The sequence below is a fragment of the Amaranthus tricolor genome, chromosome 13 (assembly GCF_026212465.1).
Source record: "Amaranthus tricolor cultivar Red isolate AtriRed21 chromosome 13, ASM2621246v1, whole genome shotgun sequence".
Lineage (NCBI taxonomy): Eukaryota > Viridiplantae > Streptophyta > Magnoliopsida > Caryophyllales > Amaranthaceae > Amaranthus > Amaranthus tricolor.
Window position 1 is genome coordinate 6,581,572 of NC_080059.1, and position 23,377 is coordinate 6,604,948.

Consider the following 23,377-nt stretch of genomic DNA (forward strand, 5'->3'; position numbering starts at 1 on the left):
TCACCCAACATGTATCTTCCTCTTCTATGAACACTGAACTGCACAATGGTCCAAGTATTAAAATATTGAGGAAATACAATATTATAGAGTGGAGCAGGTTCTAGTTTGCATGAGTCTGGATCCGGTTGGATGTTTATGTTGTTATAGTCTTATATCAAACTTAATGATATTGATTTCTATATCATGGATATACTTGGATGTTTGTTTACTATGACTATACTCAACATGTTTTCTAATCGTATAGGTTTGTGCAATCTACCTGTATATGACTATACTCAACACAGTCCCACATCGGAAGATTAATTAAACAATAACAAGTTTATATAGTTAGTTCATCTACTATTAAATAACTGTTTGAAGGTTAAAAAATGAGCTGCTCCAAAAACAATAAATTACAGCGACTTCAAGTTCAATACTATTAAAATTTTTAAAAAAAAATTTTTTTTTTTTTTTTTTTTTTAAGTCGCTGTTAGTAACAGCGACTTAGGGCCTTTTAATTTTTTTTTTTCTCCTCATTCGCTGTTACTAACAGCGACTTACCCGAGGCTAGGCTTGGATGTACGGAAGCTTATTTTGGGACATAAGTTTTCCCGAATCTTATATTCGGAATTAAATTGTTTATTTATCTTATTTTTTTCAATCTTTCACATTCAAACAATGATAACTCATAAGAACTCATAAGATAATAGTACAGAATGTGTATAAGTGACAAATACTTCCTTGGTTTCATTTAATTGGTTATATTTCACTTTTCATACAATTCAATTTATTACTTTAATTATTTATATATTAAGGTATACATAACTAAAACTATAAAAGGTTAATAATATGAAAGTATTCCCTTTGTCTAAAAATTATAGCCTCATTTGTGATAATAAAAATTTTCACCAATCCACCATTATTTGTATTTCATTATTCTTAATCTACAAATAAAAGAAATAAAATAGTCATCCAAAATCTTATTTAATTCGTTATAATACATAATTTTTTAATTTCAACTTTAAATAATTTATAATTATACATTAAAGGTATTAAATATAAAAATGGTGCATTACCAAACATGAAAAGTACAAATGTAGCTAAAATTTAAAACAAAAAGAGTACTATATATAATTAGGCGATTCGAACAAGATCCAACATCTGTTACTAAAACGTTAGTCTCAATATATAAAATAGGAAAGGAGACAAATAAAATGATACACATACAGCAACTAAAGCTTACATTCATGATTGAATCCTATAGTGAACATGTCAGTTAAACAAAGTCTTAGACCATCAATTGTAAGTATGGCCATTCCTACATTAAAGTAACCAAAGCCCCCAATGAAATATATACAGAATTTCAAAATTGGCCTAGTTACACTGACTCATTAGCTCAAAATTTCTGATTCCCAAAACTTCAGAAAAACAAAAAAATGGTGCTTCCCCAACAACACTAGGAAAAAGAATTTAACAGGGCCAATTCAGTTCCTACCTAAACTGAAATGGCTTTTTTTCAGTCTAATAAGTAGTACTACTAGTCATCTACTAAGCAATAGCAATGTCTTTCAATGCAGAGCCACTTGAAATTTAAACATTTACAGCGTTTGGATAAACGCCGAGCTCTGACCATTTTCTTACAACTGATTATTCTTCCTCTTCGCTGCTAGTCGTTTGCTGCCTACCCGACTTTGAACGAAAACTGGTGCCTATCGGAAATGGTTCCTATAAATCAATTAACCGTAGGTTAATGAGCTCATAATTCAAGATATATCATAAAAGAGAATGTAATAGAAGAAAAGTTCATATATCAAATGCATCATGCCATTGGTGTTAAGAAACCAACTCAACCAAAAGCTTAAGCTGATGGTTGAGGCCCCAAAATCTGTTATATACTCTAATACATCCCTTGCCACGAGAGCCCTTTAGGTTAGAAGTATGGATACAACACAGGCCCTCCTCAAACATGGTGTTAATATTCCACTTTAAATAAGAGGTAGTTCAAATTGAAACCTGTGACCTATAATCACTCTAGCTCTAATATCATGTTAAGAAATCAATTCAACCAAAAGCTTAAGCTGATAGTTAAGGCTCCAGGATATTTTATATACTTTAAAAATTGGTATTTCGTCCTTAACATGTGTTTTTTTCCATAGATGCAAAAGGTAAGGACCAATATAGTGTTGACCAATATAGTGTTGATATAACATGTGTAGTTGGTTAGCTTATAATCTAGAAGTAATGGTATAAGCAAACCAAAAGGTCAATTTGAATTCACAGGTTAACTGAATTTGTCTTAGGGAATATTCCCTTATTACCAAATACCATACAATCATTTGTCTTAGTTAGGTTAGCTGATTGAATAAATGACCTCCCTTATCAACTCTATGCAAAATTAAAGCATGTATACCAACTCTTGGCTGTTAAATTCAGAAAATACCTAAATCTTAAACCATCTGGGTTACTCTCCCAACCAATCAACCCATGAATGAAACAGTGGAGGTCCCACATTCAATATATTCCCTTTGCCCATTTAATTTGAGTCAATTTCCATTTTGGATTATCCCACTTATTTTACATTCATTTCCTTATTTGGAAATGAACCCTACCGCATATCATCTACGCATTTCATTCTCTCTCATTATTTAATCACATTTTTTACAATTTTTCATATATTTTTTTTATATCTCTATCTTTGTGACTCTCTTCTGAAATACTCGGTCCGCTTCAACGCATGAATCACATTTTTTTGCACTATACGTCAAGCACTCTTAATTTGCATTTTATTTAAAATTAAGTACGATCATGTTTGATTCTATCTCAATATAAATTTTATTAATATCAACTTATACTTTTATTGATTCATAATTAGAGATATTAAGTATAGAGTTAGTGCATTGGAAAGTGCACAAAACTAAAGAGCACACATGTAACAGAAGTAAGGGAGTATGGTATTAAGGTACAAGCATATGGTGAACGATACTCATAAGATTTTTTACCTTTTGATCATATGGTGAACTTAGTGCAAAATTGATACTATTCATACAGACGTGAGTGCATGGTTGCTTGGAAAAACTGAGAAAGAAATAAAAGTTTGACAAACCTGATCACCAGCATTTGGACCATCCGTGTGAAACAGAATGGGACGGCACCGCTTATCCTCATTCATCAAGCTTGAATTTTGGAAATGTGCAATAAGAGCTGATTTCCCTTGAATTCGGGCATAAGCAAGACACGCAACCTTTTCACTGTTGAACTTCTCCCATTTTCTCCCTTCAAATGTCTGCGGAAGATACCTAGTCATTTCAGTGTCAACAAGGACAAATCTTTAGACAGTCGTAGATAGAAGTTTCCAAAAACAAACCTGATGGAATGGAACAATTTGGAGAGGATCGATCATGTTGATGAATGCATAGCCCATATTGCATTTATTCTGCCAATCAAATAAGTGGGAATATAAGAAAGCTACAAACGAGATTTTCCAAGTAGTTCTATAACACAAAATTTTAAGTAATCAAACCTTAAAATCAATTGGCAAGTATATAAAATCGTATTTTCCTCTATGGTGCTCGTCAATGGTAGCCAAAAGCATTTTGGAAGTATACCTGGAGTCACCAAGATATTACTTATAGAAAGGAAGACAAAGGGACCCATAGGTTCGAGGGAGTAAACAAAGGCTGAACTAGAATGACAGTAAACCAAGTAAATGTCTAAGCTAGACGACAATAACAATGTCAAATATGTAATCCCAACAATGTGTAAGCTAGATGATGCAAAAAAAAAGAACGACCATTTGATCTATACTAAAAGACAAATCAACAACTTACTTGTTAGGGATATTCTTAATCATTAGTGTTGTTCGGTTGTCGTCGCCACGCAAAATACGATCAATGTTGAGCTCATAATGCTTCCTGTCAGTATGACTCAAGTTGGTTTCGTTTCTGCTTCTTCTAACGCGTTCACTGGGAGATCCAAAAGAAGTCGGAAGAGAATTCATCGTGTTTCTCTCATGAAACAGGTGACTCATTTGTTGAGGTGATTGTATCCCAGCATTGTTAGACATATCAGCCCCATGAACATGATTAAAGCTGATAGGAGAAGATAATTCTCGGGCAGGTGACGGAGAAAATCCAGGGATGCCAACATTCCTTATGGCACCCATTTGATAACCAGAAGCTTCATGAGATTCTCCTCCGAAAATTTGTTGTCTGTCCCAGAGTGAAGCCTTTACTACTGGCACTACAGGAGCTGAGCCTACCTGAAGATGGTGTACTGGTGAAACCATATTCATCAAAAGATGTGGAGCCCCGGGAGATCCAGGAAGCCTTCCAAGGTGATGTGCATGGTTATTATTCAAAAATGATGGGGAATTCGGCATAAGCAAAGATCTTAAATGATGTTGCTGATATGAGTTAGATTTGCTTGCCATTGACTGATATCGATGAAGCCCATTTGGAGAATAGCCAAATACTGGAGAAAAAAGAGTACCAGAACATTGTAACCTCCAAACTAAGCAAATTTGAATGCATACAAATAAATAACTACAACAAAATCTTCGATAGTCCGATGTCCCTCCCACAAAAAGCATTACAATTTTATTTTTTAAATTCCTGATGAGGGACGCAAAACAAAACAAAAATAGTTAATCCACCCTTAGTTCCATTTGATTGCTATAAATAGTAATACTGGAGGATACTGGTTGCATAAAGTTAATCAGTTGCTAACCAGCTGCAAATCGTAATTTAGCCATCACCTACATAACTTGTTTCTTAACATAAACAAACCTAGATTCAAATAGCATGAGCTACACGCATCAAGTAACCTCGAAATGCCTTAAACTTTAATCAATCCAAGACATCAAAAGGTATTCCTTTTTGGTAGATATAGTATCCTCATTTTTAGGATATCTTTTCTCATATTTTGTATTATATATTATTTTTGAGGTTTCCTACCATAGTTAGGACTCATAGTGTAATCCTATAGTATATAATTCATTGTTGAGAATGTCTTCAATCAAAGAGTTTTCACAATATCTAACATGGAATCAAGAGCTTAGATCAAAATTCTACCTCCTCCGGTTGTTCTTTCTTTTCCACGATTACCTCCCTTTTCTCCGCCCATCTTCTCTCGTGCATCTTTCTATTCCCTTCCTTGTATTGTGATGTTTTTTTAGTACTTCTACTACAACATCATTTCCACTGAAAACCCGTCACCTCACACCCCGTCCCTCTCTCCTAATATCAAACATGAAATCCCTATCATTTTTTATCGGAAAAATGTCTATCATTCTACAAGGGCAGTACATTTTCGAATTCACTGTCATGCTTTTAAACAACCATATACGCGTTCAATTAAGAGTATTCTTAGTCGAACCAACCAAATATATATATCGTTCTACAAACATATAAAAACAAGGTATAAAAAAACATTATAGCTCTAGAAGTACCTCCATCAGCAAGTTCCCTGGGGCGGAAGTCATCAGCAAAGCCAGTTAAATTGTCCAATGAGTTCTGAGCAATTACATTAACACCATGCATTTGGACTTGAGAATGAGGATGGAAATTAGGAATACTTCTATTATCAAGCTGGATTTGAGGAAACGAATGATTAGCCTCACTATGACCAAATTCATTGCCAGTGGACGACATTCTAACAGGAGAAGGAAAACCATTGAAAATCCGAGAATTTTCATGGGGTGATGCATCACCCATCAAACCACTATTGGACAATCTCGCATTGGAATGAATCCTTGGTCCATGATCCTGCACATGAAGGCCAGAGCGTTGTTGATTCTGGTGGGCACCCCAAGGATACGCCACATTTCTCCTTCCACCCTGTAAATGCTCCTCGGCATCTAACTCTATACCACCACTATAAGTAAACACATCGTATTCTTCTACATCATCAACGCGATGTCCCATTCCATCAACAATCCCAGAAAACAACTCTTCTTCATCGGGAAGAAGATTATTGATAACTTGTCCTTCACTTTCCTCGAAGGATTTCAAAGGTTCCACCTCATCTATTTGAGGAAATATGGCAGATGAATGTCGGGACATAAGTTTATTGGACGACAATGTAACTGCATAAGGACAACGCCCACAATAAGCACAACAAAGCTCCAACATACAAACATACCACAATTGAAACAATCAATCAAGTATAGGATTTGAGCTTACGATTATGATTAAACAAGTCGGAGAGTGAACTAGAGAAAAGACTGCTTTCATTTTGAGCCCCGACCACACCAATAGAATCAATATACATATCAGAGCGTGTTTTAATCTGATTCACTGATCTCGAAACACTCCTATGCACACCTAAATTAATATTTCCTTCTTCTCCGACTACATTAACCTTGTGCTCTCTAGATACAGAAGACTGTGACATTACCAAACAATCAGACAGTTTACCAACAGCCGGATTTTTCTCCAAAGATGACAAAGTAACCATCCTTTTCTTGCTGGTTTCAATACTAAAACTCAGTAACCTTCCAACACAAGCAAGAATCAAAATCAGATAGTTTATCCAAAAATTACATATCAATTCAATGAAAATCCTGAAAGAAATCCCATACATTTTCTTTAAAGACACTCAATCACACTTCTAAGCATTAAAATCTTACATTAATACAAAAGATTTACAATTTTCGGGCAATTAATGGTATGAATGAACAAAATCTTAGCTCACATGAAGGTTAAAAACTCATTAAACAAGCAAATGTTATCAACGAACCAACCAACCAAAAGCATAAGCTGATGGTTGAGCCCACGAGATAGTTGATAGAAATTAGCGAGTTTCTTATCCTAACTTCCTTATGTTCAACCCACAGCTACGTCACCATGCACTTACAGTTAAATAGAATTTCACATCATATACCGTAACACCTCTCTCACACAAGAGTCTTTTGATCTACTCTAACAAATGAACCATGTATATGATCCATTTAAGATCAATTAAGTATGAATAATATATTAGCCTAGTGGTCGAGGACTTTTCAACATCATTTGATTCTCACCACCGAAATCCGAAGAATTAATTTCCTTTTCTGTAGCTTGCAAGAAAGGCCCATAAGGAGTTAAGGACAAAAGGACCAAATATTTTTACTTTATTATATTTCTTTGAAATTTTATAATTGTATAATCATAAAAATAGTATTGTATTTTGGGGTTTTTATTTATTAGTAGAGAATACAGTACAGATCAGAAACAACAAACAAGATAAGGGTTTTCATAAGTTTTACTATCATATCATAAAAAGATTTATTAGTACCTAACCAAATTCTAATAGGTTTTAAATATTAATTCTTAATTATTTAAAGAATCCCCAGAATATTTTAATTTTAACTCATCTACTTCAAATTTGATCTTCCCAGAATTATATACTTCATTCGCAATCAAACACCAAAAGTTTCTAAAATTACATAAAAATAAACTTTTAATAATTAAAATTATAGAAAAATAATTAAAGTATACTCACAAACCAATCAATTAGTCATAATAATAAAATAGTAAGGAATAATTAAAGGTAAGCAGAGCAGACTGAAAAAATAAAATATTCTTCACCTTAGACCAACAAATTGAAAATCATAATTAAATTTTAAAATTAAAACAAAATTCCGACACTTCAATTATTTTCAGACAGATAGATCGGAGCTTGATTTTGCTAATTTTATCACATAACAACCCCAAAAATATAATAAAACTAAAAAAAATCGGGTCTCTCTTAGTTCGAGCATATACTAATTTTCAGGTCAAGATTCTGAGTTCAATTTTTGCCGCTCTCCCTCGCACTCCTTTTTTCTTCCGGCGTACTCTGTACTTGACATTTAAAAAATAGGGGGAAATAATAAACAGTGAAACTTACCGTACAAGCTATACTAGTAGCAGCATTAAAAACCCATTTCTTATTTTTGTGAAGTGAAAAAATGAAGATGAAATTGAAGAAATAGAATTAAAGATTAGAGAGAAGAGATCTCTAGCATTGTAAAATTGGGAAGTAAAACAGTAGTATGATTTTTAGGTTGAATTTCGGAAAACCTAAGTTTAATTATGGTTAACCCAGGTTGGATCCATAAAAGAAGAGCTTATACGAAGGAGTAGAGAAGAAATGAAGAGATAAAAATGGAGGAAAATCTGGAGAAAAGAAAGTGGGTGATACTTGTATGTATTTGCAGTTGTAGAAAGTGAAGGAAGGAAAAAGAGGAAGAGAGAAAGGAAAAGAGAAGACGGAAGGAGACAAAAGAGAAAGGGAGTTCAAGCTAAGTAAGAGAGAGAAAGAAGGGAAGAAAGAGAAAGAAGAGAGAAGAGGAGAATAGAGGTGGCCTGTGCCTGTTTATCTTTTGTTTGTTGTTGAAAGGGATGAGATTTGACATATGAAAGACTTATGCATACTCGGACAAGAAATTATACGAGAAGATTACACGAGATGATATCATTCTTGATATCATAAAATGATATTTTCTCTGCTGTGAAATACTTCCAACGTCATATTAATTTTTTTAATATTTGTCATTTTAGTCCGTTTTATTTAATTGCCATTATTTTTATTTTTAGACAATGGTTCACCACTATTTTATAATCTCATTTATAAGGGTGTTTGGCAATTAGTTGTTAGCTTTTCTAATTGACTCGTTTGACCAACTAAAAATATTAGTTGTCTTTATTGGCTTTTAAGTTAGCTGAAAAAGTTAGATGTTTTGTAAATTTAAGAATTGGTTGTTGGTTGTTTATTAAAGAAAAAGTAGGTCAACAAGTCAAAAGTCAGCAAAAAAAGCTAGTTGGAGCAGCTTTTTCATTTTGGCTTAAAAACCAGCTTTTTCAGCTGCTTTAAAAGTCATTTATCAAACATTTTTTTTGGCTTGTTGACCAACCAACAAGTCAAAAGTCAACTAAAAAGCTAAGAACCAAACACCCCCCGTATATTTTAACTCTCTTCTAATTTAATCAACATAATTCATTCTCTATCTTTATTTATTACCATTATCTATCTTTTCTTAAAAAACACTAATTTTCTCTTTGATGCAAACCAAACAAAACAGAGGGAGTACTTTCTTTATTCTAGTCAATACAAACAAAAAGAAAATTTGTGATTTTTAAGGAAAAAATGGATATTGATGATAAATGAAAAGAGTGAATGAATTATGTAAATGAAAAATAAAGAGTTGGGGGGTTGTTATCCAAACATATAAATGATGCAAATCGATTATGACAAGCAAACATAACAATTGATGCAAAATGAATGGGAAGGGGGAGTACTTGTTATATTACGGTTATTGACATTATTTATCGTTCAAGCTTATTTTATATATTATGCCTAATGTGTAAGAAAAATTATAGTTAAATAGGATTTTGTTTGAATCATATAATCGCATATTTTTTTATTATTAACTTTTTATAATTTTTTAAATAGAAATTTGTTTGAGTGTCTAATCGCACATTTTAGTTATTAACATTTATAATTTTTAGTTAAGCATAATTATTCAATATATAAATGCTCAAAATAATATATTAAATTGCGTAAAAGTCAAATGTAGTAAGAAACAGAAAATGTACCATCTCATATTTTGATTGAATGTCGCATTTGTTTTTCTTGGGAGTTATTTAACATTTATCAATTAGTTTTGGTTTGTAAATTTTTTTATATTAAATTTTTATAATTTTTAATCTAGCATAATTAGAGATATTTAGGATTAAAGTATTACATTGATAAGTGTGAGAAATAAAATGGGACATTTGATTAAAATAAGAGTAATACTAGTTCTTCATTCCTAAGAGTTTAAGGAAATTTTTGTTTTTGTTTGTCTAATTGAATTCGCAACATTTAATATTTTTATTTTGGTTATTGTTTCCACAACTTTTTTTATTCGTGGAGAGGAAAAAGGGTATGAATAATTATTTACTATGCTAGTGTATTGACTAATTCCAACTAGGGGGTCACATACTTTCTTCAGCTAGTCTCTTGAGAGTCCATTAAAGATTAATGTCTACTTACTGTATCCTTAATGCCTACTTAAACTATCCTAATGCTTACTTACCGTATTCTTAATGTCTACTTTCAATATCTTAAATATCTACTTATTTAATTCTTAATGCCTACTTATAATATTTTAAAAAATATATAATGGGCTGGTCCAATTAAAGATGGTCTCTCAAAAGAATTTGTGTACTTTCTTTGATTAGTGGTTTATTAGAGATCATCATCATCATTATACTACCCAGTATATCCCACTCATAGAAAAAACTATGGACAGGGTCTAGGGAGGGAAGGACAATGACAACTCATACCCATAAAGGAGAGTGCGGCCAAAGGAGTCCCCCGACTCAAGAAAGAAACGCAAACGAAAACAAAGAAACGAAGACGTAGCTACACGGAAAACATAAAATAAAGGCCTATAAATAAAAATAAGTAGACCCACCTACAAAATAAAAAGGGACAAAAAAACTAATAAAAGAAATGAGAGGAGCAAGATGGCAAGAACACAAAGAGGTAAACTACGAGGACATCAGCAGTCTAAAACATGAATATGACGCCTCCAACTACCCCTATCCCTAGTCATGCCCTCAGAGAGGTTTAACCCACGCAAGTCAACTTTAATCTGCTTATCCCAAGTTCTCTTGAGTCTTCCTCGACTCCTTTTACCCTCTACTATGATGCTTTCTACTCTTCTCACAGGGGCGCCGAGAGTCTTTCTCTACACATGTCCAAACCATCTCAATCTATTTTCGCGCGTTTTTCCAGAAATAGGGGCTACCCCTAGTTTGTCTGTAAACTCTTGGTTCCTAATTCGATCCATCAATGTATGCCCGCACATCCACCTCGACATACACTTTTCTGTAACTTCTATCTTATGTTCAAAAATCTTCTTAACAGGCCAAAATTTGGTCCCATATAGCATAGCAGGTCTGATTGCCGTCCGGTAGAATTTTTCTTTTAACCTGCTTAGAAGTTTCCTATCACATAGCACCACGGTGGTTGCACGCCACTTGATCCAACCCGTTTGTATGCGATGGTTTACATCTCCGTCAATCTCTCCATCCCTTTGAATGATCGATCCCAAATATTTGTACTTGGTCGTACATTTAACAACTGCTTCACCAAAGGACACCTCTGGACTCTGGTTCACCTACCGATGTTATCCCACTAAAGTCACAGCGCAAATACTCAGTCTTCGTACGACTAATGTGATGGTTTATTAGAGATAAGTGCTAAAAAGCCAAAAGTAAATTAAAAACCTACTATGAATGTCTTATAGACTTTAGCTTTTGAGTCTGTTTTTAGCATGCTTAAATTAAAGTCAATAATTAAAAATTTTTTTTACTGTTGCGTCAAAGTAAAAGTTTAAAAATAAAAATTAACCAAAAAGCCAATAAAACGCCATTTTCTAAACACACCTTTATATAAAGTACATCAAAATTGAGTTCATAACAGAATAAATGATACGTCCCTCTCATTTTGAGTTAGGTATTGATAATGATATTTTCTCTCACAAGTATTGGAAAATAATTACATAGCCCACATGTGAATTTACATCCAAAAATGAAAGAAAAGTTGATTAATATATAAGCTTGATAAACTAATCCTTCTATTACCATTTAATTTTAATTGATCCTTATCAGATTTGTGTATTATTAACTTTCCTCTTATATACTCTCTTTGTTGTTTTTTGTTATTTCCATTTACTGTTTGCACAGTTTTCAAAGTAATTTTCAAGACTCAAAATTTCTAAATACGTATTATAAAAAATTATAAAAAATATATGATAAGAAAGTATACATTATAACGAATATAACAAAATCTCACATTAATATATTTTATCTTGAATATATCTCACAAAAACATTAATTAAATTTTTCTCTCTTTAAAATAGAATATTCCAAATGAAAAAAAATCATAGAACGAGGTTCATTATTATATACAAATCTATTAATAAAATATATTAATAACAAGTTACTATCAATTCCAAGCTCAACAAGATAAAAAGAAGTATAACTAATAACGCTTCCTCTTGTTGAATAAAACAATATTTGCATGAACTAATCATATATTCACCACCACCCTTTCCTTCCCTCATTTTTGGCTCCTTTTTTTGTTTTTTTTTTATTTTTCTGTTTTAATATGACTTCAACACACAAACGGCTCTGGTGTGTTGTAAATGACATTGCTATCATGCTTTCAAATTAAAGTTTAGGGAATTATTGGTTGCTTAGCTCAACTCTTTCCTTTCTAATCTGTTCATATTTTTTTATTTAGATTTTCCTTCATCTTAAAATACTTGTATAATATAGTGGGTATAATATATATATATATATATATATATATATATATATATATATATATATATATATATATATATATATATATATATATATATATATATATATATATATATATCTTTCATATAAATCTAATCACTTCCTTCTTACATGATAATCTCAAATAATAAGAAATTTAAAAGAAAAATATTATAGTATGCTAATTCCTATTATTATTTATTTAATTTCTATTGTATATTACGAGTTTAAGTTATAATAAATGTCATTAATACGGACAAAAAAGTATTGTAAATGCTCTAAAAAGATATTTATTTAGAGAAATAAGATTCAAGATTTTCATGTAATAATAAGTCTTATCTGTATATCGTTTCAAATAAAAAAAATTTAAATCCAAACGAACACCCTAATAATCTTTAGCTTATAGCATATCAACTTTTGTAAGAGGAAATGGGTAGTAGCTTTTATTAAAAGAAAATGAGAGGAGTAAAATCATGTTAGGAAGCAATAAAAAAAAAGATGTGGAGATTATACTTTAAAAAATTGGCTGGTTCACATGTTATTTGCGCCGTTTAATTAATTAAAAATGCACCATTAGATTTGTGCCAAGCCAACAAACATACTGACAAATCAGTATTAGCCATTATTCATGGATTAATCATACTAACAATACCAACTACTTTAAACTTTTAATTCTATGTACCCATCACATTTAATATAATAAGAAATTACACAAAAATTAGTAAACATTTTTGAATCAAGTGGTGTTATTTCAAAAATAATGTTAGATTCTTAAAATTCACTTATAAAAATATTATTTTAGACCCTTATGATTATAGTGCATATCTAGACTCAATCCTAACATTAGGGCATGTGTATTAAGGGTTGGGTTTAAATTCAAAAGAGAACCTAAAATGTCTGCCTTTTTAGGTAACTTATTTAAAAGTTTACATATTAAATGGAGTATAATATAGTATCAACAGTATACTTAGTTGTTGATATTAAGTGGTAAGAATAATTATGATCTGGTAGAATTTAACAAGGTACATTTAAAAGAGAATATAATATTTTAAGAGACGTAGAAATAGTAATGAAATAAAATCAATATTCTATTAGAAGAAGAATGGAACATGTGTCAGCCAAATAAGCTTTATCCTTTGGGAACATCATGAAATGGGCTTTCATAGTCATTTTCCTTCGGAAATTCACAGGCCACTCAGAAATTGGACCACTCAAACTTGAGAGCATTCTACAACCAAAAACAAACAAAAATAAAAAAAAAATCAATGTGTTGTAAGTTAGTTATACTTCTACATCCCGGGTGGAAATCGCAAATGGTTATCAGTTGTTGGTTGTTATTTGTTTATTATTAGTATTTGTAGTCGGTAAAAAATGTTATTTTTTTTGGCTTTTAAAATAGCTTAAAAATCTACTATTTAGAGAGATATTTGAAAATTTAAATTTTGACTATTAATTGTTAATTAAAGAAAAGTAAATCAACAAGCTACCAGTCAATAAAAAAGCCAACTAAAGCAATTTTTTTCATTTTAACTTAAAAATTATATTAGCCATCTATCAATATTCTTTTTGACCTTTTAACCAATTAATAAGCCAAAAGGCAATTTCAAATAAAAAGACAACACAAAATATATATACATAAATAATAAACAAGGTTCGCGTGGTTCATACTTAAGATAGTGACTTTTAAAATTAAATGTTTTTGGCTCGATCGTGACTTGAGATTTTTTTATCTTATTGAAATCAAGGGCGTGGAATGTTTCTTATCCTTCTCATTTTGAACACCTTTCTCAATGCATCCCTCACACACACACACACACACACATATATATATATATATATATATATATATCATATAAGACGTATTAGACGAACTCATATAATTAGTTTATTTTTCTAATTGATCATCTTAAGATTGTAGGTGACCAATTTAGGTTATAAGTGATCACTTAAAAAGCATAAATACTCACTTAACGGTTCAATAAATATATATTAAATTAAACCAATAAAAATAATTTGCCCACCAAACTTGTCACTTGAAAATTTGTGTATATATTATACGCTTCTAATTCATCCGATCCTGACGCTGAATACTAAACTTGGTTAGCACTTATGACAACTTAATTTTTGGCATCATTCATAAATCCAAACTATATCTTCCGTCTTTTTTGCTTTATTTCTTTGTTTTTAGGTTAAATATGAAAATGGTCCAAGCTTTATTGTTGTAGGAGTATATCTTTAATATTCACTATAATATGTTTTCAATTTTCATATCATCAGTTTAGAAACTCAGAATCCTTTTCCTCTTCATACATTCATATCCATTTTATAATGTTTGAAAATTTATTTAGCAAATTTAAATTGTAAGTATTATTATTTGGAGTTATTAGTTACATAAATTATTATATGAGAGTACAATTCCATCGAGACGCGCCTTTTACACGTGTTAAATAACTCATTTAATACATATAATGAGAATATAAACTCTACTAAAATCATTTCATCGAAAGATGATCTCACAACAATAACTCTATTAATTACCGTAAGCGCACAAAGTCTATTGAAATATATATAGAATGGGCGAATAAGGAGCGTGTACACATACTCATATTTCCTCTTTTTCATACTCATATTTACAAGAACTAACATACTCGAGAGTCAAGACAAGGACGAGATATCAATGGACAATGGATTTAACATAAAACTCATATTTCCTCTTTTTCATTTTAAATGTCTCATTTGCTTTTTGTACGTTTGTTAATGTACTAATTCAGTATTTAATGACGATAATTGTATATGATTAAAAATTATAAAAACTAAATATTAATAAACTTTATGTTGAGACGAATCAAACAATATTTCATTTAAATATGTTTTAATGCACGGATTAAGAATAAAATACATATTAAAATTGATTAATACATAGGAATCCAAAAGAAAATGAGACATTTAAAAAAAACAAAGAGAATACCGTATATTAAGTACCATCTACAAGGGCATGTAGTAACAAGATATGAAAAAAATTGTCTCCTCTATCAGGGAAATATGCATTAAATTTACGAGGACTCGAGACACAGAGAGTTATACGCCATAATTGTTAATTCCCTTCGTTCCATTTAATTTGCAGCATTTTCCATTTTGGTCCATTCCGTTTAATTTGCATCAATTCTATTTTTGAATTATGGTCCACCACTCCCTTTTAATCTCATCATATATTTTAATTTTCTTTTAATTTCATCCATACAATTCATTTTCTCTTTATTTATTACTATTATTCATATTTTTCTTAAAAAATAACTATTTTCTCTTTGATGTAAATTATTCGGGACAAAGCGGGACTATGGACTTGGAACTTGTAACGTTCTCGTAGAAAGCATGTGCTTCCCTTCAATACCCTACAAAATAAGGGCACAAATAATACCTCCCTATTATTTACAGCCTATAATGTCTTCTAGCTAGTTTGAAGTTTGAATTCAAGGTACCCTACCACAGTATCTTTATGGGCTCTAAAGACAAACGTACAATAATAGAATACCACTTTACAAGTATCAATCTAGTCTGTACATCATGGATGGCGGGGGATATGAGAATGTTTACATTTTAGTTACTGAGTGTAGTGGCAGGATCAAGTAGAAATGACAAAAGCCGTTCCTGAGAATAATATCGAAGTGCAATCACCTAGGACCTAATTTATAAAGGGGCTCAAATTAAATTAATTTATATTATTAAAAATTAATTTGTACATTTATTTAACATTAATGTGATGAAAAAAAAAGAGAAATTATCTGATACGTAGTTGGAGGAAAAACCCGAAACTTTACTTAATACAAGGACCTTTTTTTGTGTTTTATTTAGCACCCAAAAATTGCCAGGAATGGCATTGAAAATGACTAACTTGCTACAAATGTTACTTAGGGGGTGGCGCGCATTTTAAATCAAAAATGCCACTCAAAAAAATCACACCTAAAGCAAAAATATGACACCGCTGAAATTTTCAAGTGCAGTTTTGGGTAAAACATGTGTCATACCTTTAACAAGATATGTCACCTGCAAAACTCTCCAAGTTGTTATTTTTACGTTTGGTCCAACTTAGCACGTTTTTACTTGATCATCTCAATATATATAATTCACAGTACGCAACACAAAACAGAAAATCAAATAATCACACAATGTATGAAGAACACAATGTAGGGCAGCATGTCCAAAACACTGCTGTCATAAGAAAAATGAGATGATTTCAGTATCATGAGCAACAAAAGCCTCTCATAAAACATGAACTTTTGTCATTGCCTAAATAGATCAGTTAAGAGTAGCCTACTTATAAAGGATACACAATCTTATCTTACATTTGAAATCACAGGACTTTACATCAGAACAAAACTGTAAACCAAACAAGCTCTACAAATCGAGAAGGATCAAACCTTTTAACGCGTTCTATGCAGGTACAGCCTCGACAATTTGTGCAAAATAGAATTGTGTAGTGATTAATCCTCGCTTACGTATTTTCCATCCAACTTTCTTCAACGCATTTTCTACATCGGCCTCTGCATGAAGATACGCCCTTGTGGCCTTCGAAGGTCCTGGAAAAAGCTCCCCTATTCTCTTCAGAAGGGAATAATAGAATGTCTTTGGAGCAAAACTCAGTATCAGTCTGTTCTCAGCTAACGACGCAAGGTGGCCAATCATTGCATCCGCATTATTTTGTGGGTAATGTATGAGAACGTCAAGACAGACAACTGTATCATACTTCCCGCTCAAGCTCTCCAAATCCTTCACCTCGAATTTAGGCATCACAAGATCTGATGAACCATTTTGAAGCTCCGTTCTTGCCTGTGTATGAACAATCGATTTGGTGGGTTCGTGCAGACAACAGATTAGTATGTAAAACAGCATTTGAGAGTTAGACAATGGAAGTTGTAGTAACTATATACTGCTGGTTAGTTACTTAACTTTGATACATACATATATGTTTGATTGTTTCTGTTATTGAGCCTAGAATCAGTCCTAATTTAATTGAGTTTAGATTTTCTAGAGACCTATATTCTGATTGAGATTTGTAGAGGTCCTAACTCCTTTATAAACCCCTCTTAATACTGATTTGTATTATGTATTATGTATTCTTCTCTCTCCACATATAAATAGATTATGATCTATCTGCTTGTGGACGTAGCTAACAAATTGTTAATGAACTACGTCAAATCTCTATGTTTTTATTTATCTTGCGTTTGTACCCGTTTGTCTGGACCTGTCGGTACATTTCATACAAAATTTTCCCACGACACACTAAAGGATTTCATATAAAATGGTTCATTAAATTATGTGCAAGCACTTCTTATTTATGTAAGTTGTCTGTGATTTTTGCTATTAAGGGTCAATTGAAACTAACCTCTTTGTTAGTAGTTAGTATTATCAGTGACTACATTCGACTCTAAACTCACCCTAGATAAGAGCCAGTTAATAGTGTTTGGTATGATAAAATATTGTTGTTGCAGCTTGAAGCAAATGCAGTTGATAGCACACTTATATTTCCGAGCCTAATTGAGATAGCTAAATAGTAATTTTGATCCAAACTATACTACTCTACTATAGTATAGTTGCTAACGAGAAGTAACTAAGATTTTTTTAAAAAAAAAAAAAAAAGTGTTTGTCAAATGACTGATAGTTAATAGCTGGTTGAAATAATTGATTTGATCTGATTTAACCTGCTGATTTCGAACACGTTGCTAAGAGCTATTTTTGTTCAAAATTAGCTCATTTGTAGCAATAAACAGAAATTAAACAGTTTAACCGCTCAATTGTCTTAAATAAACCAAAATTGTCCGGTAGGCTCTTTTACCAATCAACCCCTGTATCTTAAAGAATATTATGGTTTAACCACTCGAGTTTAGTAATTCTTGTCTCTACAATTGCCCTTTTGGCTTTCTACATAAAAAAATCAATAAAGAACTATAAGTCTCCTCTCAATCCAATTCAGTACAATACATTTCAGTATTCTTTTGTTACTAACTTTTCCATACCCTAAATTTGCAACAATTTCTAGTTGTCCATCCACTTAATATGCTAGAAAAATACTACCAATTTTTTTAACTTTTAAGTTGCAAACTCAGGTACTCTGCCGCATTAGGATAACTGAATTAATATCATCGCCGCTTCCTCTTTGAATGATTTATCCCACGTTGACAATCGCACGCAAAATTTATAGTTGGACCCAAATAAATATTGTATTAAATTAACTGAATGCAAATATTTGATTATATCATAATTTGTACAATAATATTTTGGGGGGACACTTATTCCGCAACTATACTCTCTTCACAACTATTTTTACGTGAGCTCATGTCTTATTTATCAATCTCTTTATATATATATATATATATATATATATATATATTTAGTGATTTGAGCTCATGGCTCAATCCTTTGTTTTTATGAGAGCTTTTTGCTCTATATGATGCAAGTGTCATAATGCTCTATTTATACTTTCTATGAAACATTCTAGTAATTAAGTTAGATTTTATCTAGATTTTTCTTTTCATACTTCAAACCTTCCTTCCACTATATTCTACTATACTCTAACTATTCTAACTTAACACTAGATAGTTCTACATAATCATCTTCTAGATTTTTCTGATTAGCCTTTCTAATAATAATTGTGCACACTTTATAAATTATTGGAACCTTATTTCCATTGCTATATGGTTTTGGGATGATATGCTTATAAAGTGTGTGCACCTACCTAATTTAACACGGTATCAAAGCCGATAATTTGATAAAAATTTAAAATGGTAGGTCTGAAAAGAATGACATTCCTACCCAGGGTGTTAGGATGGTTTATCACACATTGACAATTTAAAAATGGTATTATGGTTTTGGGATACATGCCTATAAAGTGTGTAAATCTCGTATTTCTCCGATAATATACTGCATTCACAATAAATTCAGCATAATTTAACACTTTTTTTAATTCTTATTGTCAAAATATAGTGTAGCATACTTATAGCCTATAGGGACAGAAAATGCAAGTTTAGTTTCCTTTGGGACTACTCTAATACTTCTAAATTAAGGCCAATTTAGCAAAATTCAAGAAGAGAGTACCTTAGATTCAGCTTCAGCCACCATAGCAGCAGATATATCACTAGCAGAAACAAGGGCACCTTCCTTAGCTAAAGGAACAGACAAAGAACCAGTACCACACCCAGCATCACAAACAGTTACCCCATTTAGTGAACCTTCATCTTTTAACATCTTCATTACATTTTCCACAGTTTTAGCATGTCCAATCCGAATATCCAATTGAACTTTATTCACTTCATCAGTTTCGCCATAAATCTTCTTCCATCTTTGAAACCCAGTTCCATTAAAATACTCTCTTACCACCTCCTTATCCCCACCCCCAACTTCCTCCGCCTGTTGCTGCCGTCGCTTTTCTGGGTCGGCAATTGTCAGAACCGCTGCTAATGCCGCGACTGATCCGCCTCCTATGACGGCAAGTGTGGCGGCGCTGCTAGTGTCTATGTCGGCGGCTGTTGTGAGAAGTGGTGGGAGAGCGGAGAGTGGCGGAGGAGAGAATTTGCGTTTCGAAAGTGGGAATGTGGAAGGGATTGAAATTGGGGATGAGTTTGAGGGTATTTTAATGGAGGGGATAGAGAGAGTTGTGGAGGTTGTTAAGGTAGCCATTGTTGGAAGCTAAGGGGAGTGTTTGAAAAGAAATGAAGCTACATTTGGGGGAAGTGGAAAGTAAGCATTGGGAGGATAGAATGAGTGGGAGGGAAGAGGAGATTGAATGTAATCCTTGAGTGGATAGAATTAGTTTGGTTTCTTGATTTTTGTGGGCTCCACTTTGCAAATTTGTGGATGAAGATGATGGAAGGAAATACAAATTTTTTATGAAAGGAAAGATTTGAAATAAAATGAAATTTTTTATTGTTCTCTCCTAATTTTTTCCTTCCTCTCTCCTTTCTTTCTTTTATTTTTAATACTAATTTACTATTTAAATATAGTGTTAATACGAAATAAGGTGAAAATCTACATTAATGAGTAAAATGATAAAAGGTGGATTATTTTATATTTTCTCAATTTCAAATACATGTAACATTAAACTTTTCATGCAGCCAAATATACTAATGTAGTCTTTAATGTCTCTAATTATGTATAATAAAAAATTCTATAAATAGGGCAAATCAATGAGAGGTACAACATATTTTGAAAGTTTATTTTGTATAATTAAAATAAATCAGTATAAAAACTCGTGTAATGCACAAATTTATTTGTATGAAATATATGAAAATATAATTTTAACGAATAATGCAAGTATATATTATTGTTATCAAATTTATCGAATAAATTACTTTTTTAAAGCAAAAATTAAATACTAATTTTAAAAATATTTATCGAACATATCACTTTTCATGCAATTAAATATATTAAATTCTAGGCTAGGTATATAGAATTGCTATAATAAAGAATATAAATACTTAACTTAATTTAGCTCCAATTTAAAAAAAAATCAAATTCTAAATGAGGTAAATATGTCACATAATCAATTATCATCCACTAACATAATTTCATTTGTCAGGGCTCTCTAAAGATGACATTTGTTATTTTTTAATATTTTATTAATATGTATGATTCATGAGTATTGAGTATGATGATAATTTAAATCAATATATTTTTCAAAAAGAGTTTCTTACTTCGTATAAATTAGTTTTTTAAAAAATAATTAATCTCTTTAAGATTCTTATTTAGATATAAAGAATTCATGTAAAATATATTTTAAATACTTCCTTAATTTAACTTTAAATTCATTTAAAAAAATAAATTATTGTCATGTACACAATTAATTATAATCCTATTAAATATATACTTTTATATTTGGTAAAACTATAAGAAATCACCATGTGTTACTTTTCAATTCTTTTATTAGTATTTATGATTATGATGATTATGATTATGATTATAATTATAATTATAATTATAATTATGATTATGATTGTGATAATAAGGGTAGAATCCTAGTACTTCTTTTTATTTTTTTTTACTAAAGATAGAAAGAGTAGCAATCGCAACTAAAAAGACATTATCATTAAAGGAAAGCGTATCAATTAATTCGGACAAAGTAAGTACTTTTTTTGTGGTTATAATATTCGGGGTATGTTGGGTGGGAAAAGAGTAGCGATAATTAAATTTAGGTTTTTGTTGGAAAAATTGGTACGACTTCAACTAATGCAAGATCTGATTCACAAAGTAAATAGCTTTTTAATCTCTTTTAATTTGCTATTGTATGTCATTACACACTTTGCTTGGAAAATAATTTTGAAAGAAAAGGTGGAAGAGGAAGAAAGAAAGGAGAGTGAATAATATGCCTACTTTGATCTCCTTTATTTGCTTATGAGGAAAATTAAAGAAGAAAAGAGAAATATATATCTCATCTAATTCTTTTTACATTGGGAGAGATTTGACAACTAACACTATTATAGGTAATATTTATTTCCTCCAATTTAAATTACTTGTTCCATTTTCTTATTGGGTAAAGTCACCTTAGTTGTCCTATTTCCTTTTTTGGCATGGATTTTTTTACCAAACTACCCTCATTCCCTATGTGATATTACTAAAATACCTCTACTTAACTTACTTATCTATACCAATTAACCCTCCCCAACATAATTAAGAGCTAAATTTCCCTCCCTTTTTCCATAAAACCCACCCCTCCTTCATTCTCTAATTAACCCTAACCCTAAAATCGTACCTTCATCCTTATCTTCATCTTCCTGTGTTAATTGTTTATGTTTGAACATGAACATCATCATCTTCATCTTCATCTTCATCCTTAGTTTCCCTCTCTCGCCTCTTTGACTTCAACCTTAGTTTTCCTCTCTCTCTTCGTCATCTCTCTCCTCACTGCTTTGACCTAATCCTAATAAACCCTAAAACTAGATCTGAGTTTGATTCTCTCTTTCCTCTGTGTTCTTTCTTCGTAGATATACTTTTTTAAGAGTATAGATTCACCAAATTCGTGTCTTTCATATCCTCTGAGGAAAATGATTTAGTGGGTCCTTCTAATCCTTAGTTCGACTACTACCAATACGTCCCTCCATCTCCTACCATTTCTGTGAAACGAATTCTAATTGGGGAAGGGAGTTGAATTCAGAGGATGAAGAAATAGAGGTTTTTTTTGACTTGCAACTAGATCTACAAGATCTTTATATTGAGAATCTTTTCCCCTCTTCAGACGAAGAGTCACTTGTTGATGCTCATCTAAAGCCTAATTTTGATGATGTTTATGGCCCCTTTTCTCGTATGTGGATATACACAACCTTTCTGACTTATGATGATTTTGGTATTGTTTTGTTTGTTCTTTGTTTGATATGCATTTTTTGTGGTATGTGATGAATTTGAGACCCTGTGTTTTTGTATTTGCCTTATGATTTTTTTAAGGGTATACGTTTGATTTGTAGCTGCAAGAATCCCTAAAAACGTGATTTGCCACCAACATGGATTTTGAGGGAATAGGCCACTAAACATGATGTTTAGGAGGCTATTCTCTAACTAGATTCAGGAGACAACATTTAGGGTTAGGGTTCTCTGTGATGCGAACATTTGCTCTCTGAGAGAGACAACAAGTTGATAAAGTTTGAGGCCATACAAAATCTGTTCTTCTTTTGATTTCATTAAAATGTTTAGTCTTAAACAAATTCATGACATGTCATACATGATGTTTACATTCTAAATATTTTTTTGACCTAGTGTTTCCTAAAAGTGAGTATTCACATTAAACCCAAAAGTATACTCATGTATTTTCATATGTGCTTCTATGCCCTTGTAATTTCTCAAAAAATCTATTATTTGTTCATTTGTTGTTGCTGATCTCTGTTCTCGGTGTTCTCATGATTTCTGTTGATTCTGCTTCCTCATTTGTTGTTGTACTTTGATCTTGTTCTTGTGATGTATTTGCTGGTGGCCTGGTGCTGGCTCATCATCTGTTGTTGTTGTTGCTGTTGCCCTTCCTGATTCATCATTGGTCTGTGATGTTCTGTAACAGACTCGAAATTTTCCTTTAATCATCCGATTATTTTTTTTTCCAATAAATTCTTAATTCATAATCCCTAAAC

At 31.6% G+C, this 23,377-nt stretch overlaps 2 protein-coding genes across 3 annotated transcripts; both read right to left on the reverse strand.

Moving 5' to 3' along the window:
- Nucleotides 1-1,203: 1,203 nt before the first annotated feature.
- On the reverse strand, nucleotides 1,204-8,356 carry LOC130797841 (protein MEI2-like 4). 2 transcript variants are annotated; one of them, XM_057660613.1, is made up of 8 exons: nucleotides 7,846-8,356; nucleotides 6,159-6,469; nucleotides 5,426-6,061; nucleotides 3,807-4,449; nucleotides 3,500-3,584; nucleotides 3,344-3,412; nucleotides 3,083-3,262; nucleotides 1,204-1,704 (listed from the first exon to the last, which is right to left on the reverse strand). In XM_057660613.1, the coding sequence occupies exons 2-8, from the start codon at nucleotides 6,430-6,432 to the stop codon at nucleotides 1,627-1,629; spliced, it is 1,965 nt and encodes a 654-aa protein (XP_057516596.1). In that variant the 5' UTR covers nucleotides 6,433-6,469; nucleotides 7,846-8,356; the 3' UTR covers nucleotides 1,204-1,626. The 2 variants fall into 2 exon arrangements, with proteins under 2 accessions (XP_057516596.1, XP_057516597.1); XM_057660614.1 differs by lacking the exons at nucleotides 1,204-1,704; nucleotides 3,500-3,584 and having other exon boundaries at nucleotides 3,125-3,262; nucleotides 7,846-8,331.
- An 8,087-nt stretch (nucleotides 8,357-16,443) lies between these two features.
- Nucleotides 16,444-20,172, reverse strand: LOC130797842 (magnesium protoporphyrin IX methyltransferase, chloroplastic). The gene is made up of 2 exons (XM_057660615.1): nucleotides 19,365-20,172; nucleotides 16,444-17,099 (listed from the first exon to the last, which is right to left on the reverse strand). Exons 1-2 carry the CDS (start codon nucleotides 19,944-19,946, stop codon nucleotides 16,704-16,706), a joined length of 978 nt encoding a protein of 325 aa, XP_057516598.1. The 5' UTR covers nucleotides 19,947-20,172; the 3' UTR covers nucleotides 16,444-16,703.
- Nucleotides 20,173-23,377: the final 3,205 nt, after the last annotated feature.